This window comes from Tripterygium wilfordii, chromosome 21 (assembly GCF_013401445.1).
Source record: "Tripterygium wilfordii isolate XIE 37 chromosome 21, ASM1340144v1, whole genome shotgun sequence".
NCBI classification, from domain to species: Eukaryota; Viridiplantae; Streptophyta; class Magnoliopsida; order Celastrales; family Celastraceae; genus Tripterygium; species Tripterygium wilfordii.
The window spans coordinates 18,157,551-18,163,739 of record NC_052252.1 but is presented as its reverse complement, the minus strand read 5'-3'; the positions used below and the strand labels follow the sequence as shown (position 1 = coordinate 18,163,739).

General features: G+C 39.6%; 1 protein-coding gene and 1 long non-coding RNA gene across 3 annotated transcripts; one reads left to right on the top strand and one right to left on the bottom strand.

Moving 5' to 3' along the window:
* Positions 1 to 648: 648 nt before the first annotated feature.
* LOC119988844 lies at positions 649 to 1,889 on the top strand. The gene is made up of 2 exons (XR_005465677.1): positions 649 to 814; positions 1,254 to 1,889. It is a non-coding gene; the product is annotated as an uncharacterized LOC119988844 (long non-coding RNA).
* Positions 1,890 to 2,443: 554 nt separating this feature from the next.
* Positions 2,444 to 6,018, bottom strand: LOC119990191 (THO complex subunit 4B-like). Of its 2 annotated transcripts, XM_038836058.1 has the most exons (5): positions 5,830 to 6,018; positions 5,147 to 5,275; positions 3,503 to 3,571; positions 3,243 to 3,424; positions 2,444 to 2,755 (listed from the first exon to the last, which is right to left on the bottom strand). In XM_038836058.1, the coding sequence occupies exons 1-5, from the start codon at positions 5,980 to 5,982 to the stop codon at positions 2,587 to 2,589; spliced, it is 702 nt and encodes a 233-aa protein (XP_038691986.1). In that variant the 5' UTR covers positions 5,983 to 6,018; the 3' UTR covers positions 2,444 to 2,586. The 2 variants fall into 2 exon arrangements, with proteins under 2 accessions (XP_038691986.1, XP_038691987.1); XM_038836059.1 differs by lacking the exon at positions 5,147 to 5,275.
* Positions 6,019 to 6,189: the final 171 nt, after the last annotated feature.

Here is a 6,189-nt window from a genome sequence, read left to right as displayed (position 1 = left end):
GTGCTTTCACATCTGCCACTGGATTTAGTTCTATGCAATGGATTGATAGAGTCGTGCCCATACACGCTCATCACCCAAGGCCCAACCGACACCCACCCATATGGGCCGGCTGTACCCAAGGCCCCAGCCCAGCCCACCATGGACCTTCTGTCCGCAGACAGGCCCTTCCATGGCGGACTACACTAGAAAACCTTGGGTTATGAGGAAGGCCCATACCTCCCCCCTATAAACAACACCATCATGCCCACATCTTTCGATGTGGTATTTCTATCAATACCGCCCCCTTTGAGACCAACGCCCACGTTGGTCGAGCACCATGGACCTTCTGTCGACCTTTCGACAGGCACTTCCATGGCCGGCCACTCCGCAGGGGCAGCCCAAAGGGGAGGATCGACGATGCTCCGATACCATTTGATAGAGTCGTGCCCATACACGCTCATCACCCAAGGCCCAACCGACACCCACCCATATGGGCCGGCTGTACCCAAGGCCCCAGCCCAGCCCACCATGGACCTTCTGTCCGCAGACAGGCCCTTCCATGGCGGACTACACTAGAAAACCTTGGGTTATGAGGAAGGCCCATACCTCCCCCCTATAAACAACACCATCATGCCCACATCTTTCGATGTGGTATTTCTATCATGGATTAATGGTGGACTTATGCTTAGCATGATATAGGAAGTACGATCTTGTGAAGTTTACGACTGGGATCCACCATTAGCGGAGTCTAGTGAGAGTACAAGGTGGTCAGGAAATATCTTTGGAGACTTCAGCAGCCTGATATTGTTGATCTAGTGACTTCGTGTATCTTCAGGTACTGCTGTCCATCCTCAATAGCAACAATTTATACTTATTATTTATTCACAGATACTTAACCAGTTAACCCTATGCACAATGCTGTCTTCCTATCTTTCTTTGTAATGCTGGATATTTTGCTTTTTGATTAAGCATGATTTAGGTGGTGATTCAATTCCGTTATTAAAATTTCTTTGAAAGTCCTTTCTTCATTGTGATTAAACACAGTGGTGGTTCATATCTATGATAAACATGATTCAGATGCTGGTGATTAAGTTATATAGTAAAACACGATTTACTCCCATCTTTATTCAGATTATGGTTATTCAGTTCTGTCATTGATCATGTTTTGGGATGTTCCTGGTTTTTTTTGTCATAGCATCTTTTGTAAGTGTTCAATATCTGGAAAGAGGCCTGTACTGTGGTGCTGAAATAATTATTTTTTCTTGTTCTTGTAGATGCAGTTATCAGTGCTCATTACATTTACAAACTCTGGGTAAATTTAGGGGAATCTTGACTGTACAGTATAAGATTCTCTCTTGGTCTTCATCCATTATTTGAATTCCTGAGGGTGAGTAATCTTGGCATTTTTTTGGAACGGCCATGCTTGCTTAATAAAAGCCTTGAGTTTTTTTGTCGGCATAGAGATAAAGGTGCATCCAAGATCAGGATTGTGTGTTTTAGTGTATTGGACTCAAAGAAAAGGTGGATTGGATCACAAGGCTGTCCGATTCTATTGCTAAGGTCATCAAACAGGGTGTCTGAAATTAAAAAGATATCTTTGAGTGGTGCCTAGCTAATTTTGGGCTATATAGTGTTGATAATTGTTTGATTTGTAAATATGTAATTTTATTCTTTGTAGTTTTGTTTGTGGAGTGGAGTGGAGTGGAGTGGAGTGGAGGGATGTTTGTCTCCTTCCACTTAGTTGCGGTTGTTGTAAAATAGCCGTTGAGGTGAGGAACTTGCTTCTTATATTATCTGTTTTGTTTTATGTTTTTGATTAAACATATCAATTATTGGCTTCTTTGACCATTCGTGTGTACCGTCATACCGGGCCAGAAAGTCTGGAAGAAACTAGATGGCTATTCTATGGATTGTTGAGCAATTCCCGTTATTCCATGAGGTACGTCATCCATTTTCTTATGGTAGCGAAAGCAATCGAAGACGCGACCATAAATTTTCTTCAAACTTGATATTGCGTTGTTTCCGTGTTGGATATCAACTGTGTTTAGTTTTTTTGGAAGATCATTTTGTAGTAGTCATAATAGGTGTTATATGTTGGTGGTTTGTTGTTTGAGAATGATGAAATTAGTAAACAAAGTAAATTTGAAAGGGAGTTTTATCTTTTATGGGTTGGGAGGTATTCCAATTCTTAGTTACATTTTCTTCCAAAAAGGTCATGTTAAATCGTGCTTTAAAAAAAAAGAAAGGAAGATATATTAGAGTTTACTTGCCTTTGTCCAAATTTATCTTTTTTCCCATAATTACTTACAAGCTACGCCAAGGTTATTACTCGGAGGAACCACCAACTGGGTTACCCCGTACTATCAAAATAAAAGTTTGAATTGCAATAATTTCCTCCTGTATTGAGCACTCTCTACGAAAGTCCTAATGTCGACCTAGGATAGCAGTAACAATTGACAGAACGAGCCGTGTAATTCACCTTTTGTTTTTTTTTTTTTGGCTGGTATTCAGTATTCTATTCTTAATATCTTCTATCAGAATTGAAGTTTCAATGGCACTTTTGAATTTCAATCTTCCAAAAACAAAAAGCCTACAAGAAAATGCCCACTAAGAATGACTTGCCTTGATTCTCTTTGCTTCCTGGTGGTACTTCTCCAAGTCCGCATCGAGATCTTCGGCTGATAACTTCTCCTGATCACTTGTTCTTTTCCCTTCGCTTCTGGCAAATCCACCACCAATACCTTCAATGGAAGTCTCAAACCCAGCACCCCCGTCACTAAGGACATGAAACATTAAATCAGAGCCAGGTAGATTACAACAAAACAAGCAAATGTCTAGCAAAATAAAATTAAGTTCTCACGATACTATATATTTCAAGGCTAATTGCACCCATCAACACTATTGCAGCAATGATGATCTAGATGATGATTGGACAAGAATCATCAATGTGACGGGTAAATTTAAGCACTCCCTTTGTCTTGAATGGCATGGAGTGTAGTGTTATGCAATACCAACGGCATCCCCTGCCTCAAACCGCATGCAGGGAAATATAAAAAATATATATATGTACTGCACACTCAAATGATCTCATAATCCCAACCAACCCCTACCCAGACTTTACAAAACTATAAATGCAGCAAAGGCCCCCAAAATCCCAATGTGCTACGATCATATTCATAGACGACTAAAATCATAATCCCATTGCATGTCTGTCGATGAAATTGAATTATGAGGTACTATGGTAAGCAACATACAGTCTGTACCTTCTGACTAATTCACTGGGCGTTCCAAGGATGCCATGTGTAGTTGGAGGCAGAGGGGCTGGACCAATTAAGTTTCCCACAAGCTCAATCTTCAGTGGCTTCCCATCGAGCGGGTGATTGTTATACTTACTGATAGCAGCCAAAGCATCTGTTTGGCGCAAAAACACAACTTCTGCTGTTCCCTATAAGAAACAAGTTTTCTGTAAGCCACAGGCAAACAACATCTTCAAAAGGAAATGATCCTAAATCTGAGAAGGTACCACTGATCTTCCCGTCCGATCATAGTGGATTCCATAGCTTTTCAAGACACCAACATCAGAGAAGAGCACCTGCAGAGGGTATAACATAGATTGAAGATGCATGTTCAGAACTTAAGCTTAATCTTAAATGAACAGGAAAGACAATGATGCTACAGAATTCAATGGAATATCAAGCATCAAAAAACTTCCATTGTATGATCAAACGCAAAATGTTATAAGCCATGTTGAAGGGACAAAGAAATTAAGTATGAGAGGCAATTTATAAATTGCTGATTTAAAACTCTTTTGGTGCATGAGTGTAAATTTCAAGCCAAATCTTTAGCAAACATAACTACAAGAATAGTTGTTGAATGAAGGATTCATGATTCCTACAAATATTACCACAACTGTCACTGCTACAACAACGCCCAACAGCCAAAAACATTACAATGCTGCTCCACATACATTGCGGCTTTCCTCAAATCTACGCAGAAATCTCAGTTCAACGTCGCTCTCTCTACCATAATGTTCTAAGCCCCTTTCCCCAATTCCATGAGCACTATAATTTGAAACCAAAATACATGCTTTGTTGTTTTTAGTTGTTTTCATTGTTTTCTATTTAAATCCCAAACAAATGTGCACACAGAACAAAAAGACGACTTATGGAGCACTCAAAAAATTCACAGAAATTTGTGTTTTAATCTGAAAATAAGCAGCATAAATATTTATCAGCACTGACTATCCAACAGAGTCAAGTGTAAACATACATGTGCAGGTAACAATATGGTATGGATATTCGCAAGTAGACACAGAAGCGCCTGACCTCATGATGAGAAGTGTAGGAATAATAGTAAAACAAAATAAATGGATATACATAAGTCAGTTTAAAAGCCTGTTAAAGTCATTAGATAATGAACACTAGCCTCAATATATGAAAAAAAAAGAAAGAATCCTCGTCACAATTTATCCACACAAAGGCATGTTGTTGAACCTTGATATATCAACAGAATGCACATCATGCCTGAGAAACATTAAATGCTGATATAGTCAAGCAAAGTTCCAGTTACAGGCAAGTAGATCCCAAAAATTTATAGCCAGCAGCTAATAAACCGCTAAAAAGAAAGTGACAAGCCCTCTTACAATGCTGAAGCACTTACATGCAGCTAATTATCCACCATGGCCAGTTCTCTTAACGATACAGAACCAGATTCTGAGAATCCCATTATTTCTAAGCTATCAATACATGGATTCTTCTAAACAGAAGTATTATATTGCATGAAATCCCATTACATCATACATACCAACAACCACACACCACCTCGCACAGCACTAAAGGCAATTACACAATACATTTAAGTTGCAGACAACCTAATTAATAAGTAGTGCAGGATTAGGGATCACCGTGCTTGGTCAGAGCCACAGAATCCACTCATTCAAGCTTTACGCATGCTTCCTTTTTCAGTAAACACTGTACTAACAACTACATGTCCATTTAATTTGCAGAATGCCCTAATTTCAAATAAAATTGTGCCCCCTCTACTTTTCACATTACGACCTTCTCTTATAAAATTGCAGAGGACTCATATATAACACAAAAAATAGAAAAGTTCGAGACGCCTATCACATACAATCCATTGATTCAATAGGAAGGAAAAATTAGAATACCTTGATGTCAGTATTAGACACATCATAATCCAAGTTAGATAGATAAAGCCTTGTGCCACTATCTCTTTTAGAACTTTCACTCGCTAACACCTCTTGCTGCTGCCTCACCGGTTCCGGCACTAGCACCGCCTGTAAATACGTTCACATTTACAAAATCAAAGACGCTTTATGTACGGTCTTGAACTTATAATCGTCGATTGCAACTTATCATCGATCACAGAAATTATGCGTATACTCGTAAACAAACAGACACACAATGTAGAAAGCAAGAAACGTATCGCAACTTCTACATCTGAGTTTTTCTTTTAGCGCCTCTTCTTTTATAAAGAAAGGTGTAGCACAGAAGGAATGAGTTTCTCTTTCCTTTCTTCTGTTTTCTCGGAAACCAACAAGTTTGACAAGAAAGACGTAACACAGACCGAATGAGTTTCTCTCTCGAGTTTTTCTTTTAGCTCCTCTTCTTTTATAAAGAAAGGTGTAGCACAGAAGGAATGAGTTTCTTTTTTCTTTCTTCTGTTTTCTCGGAAACCAAACAAGTTTGGCAAGAAAGACGTAGAACAGAACAAATGAGTTTCTCTCTCCTTTCTTGCGCTTTCTCAGACACCAAAGTTTAAAAAGAAACTAAAGGCGTGATAGTACGGAAGATATCCTACACACCAAACGAGTTCAAAAAGCTAACTCACCGATGGTATTGCGTAAGGCTGCCATCTGGTCGGGTCTCGAGACGGGAGCCAGCGGTCATGGCCAGGACCGGAGCTTCTGCGGCTGCCGGAAGTAGCATTATATTCTCCAGATCTTGTGATATCATCAAGAGCCTTGTCGAGTGAGCGTGACATTTCTTCTTCTCCACGCTTTGTAACCTTTGTTCTTGAAATTTCAAAAGAGTTTTTGGCGAGCAGTTAGTGAAGTGAAAAGTTAGTTTTGCTGTGAATGAAGCCAAACGAAGGGTTTCTTTAGAGTGTATTTGTATGTTCTACACTGCATGTCTGAGTGATTCGATTTCCGACACGTGGATGTAGATGGACTATAGGATCAATGGGTCC

Excerpts from the sequence above, each read along its gene's own strand:
- LOC119990191 (XM_038836058.1), bottom strand. The coding sequence starts at position 5,982 with ATGTCACGCTCACTCGACAAGGCTCTTGATGATATCACAAGATCTGGA. Across the intron at positions 3,425-3,502 it reads ATCGGACGGGAAGATCAGTG|GGAACAGCAGAAGTTGTGTT; the intron begins GTACCTTCTCAG and ends TGTTTCTTATAG. Across the intron at positions 2,756-3,242 it reads CCCAGTGAATTAGTCAGAAG|TGACGGGGGTGCTGGGTTTG; the intron begins GTACAGACTGTA and ends TCATGTCCTTAG.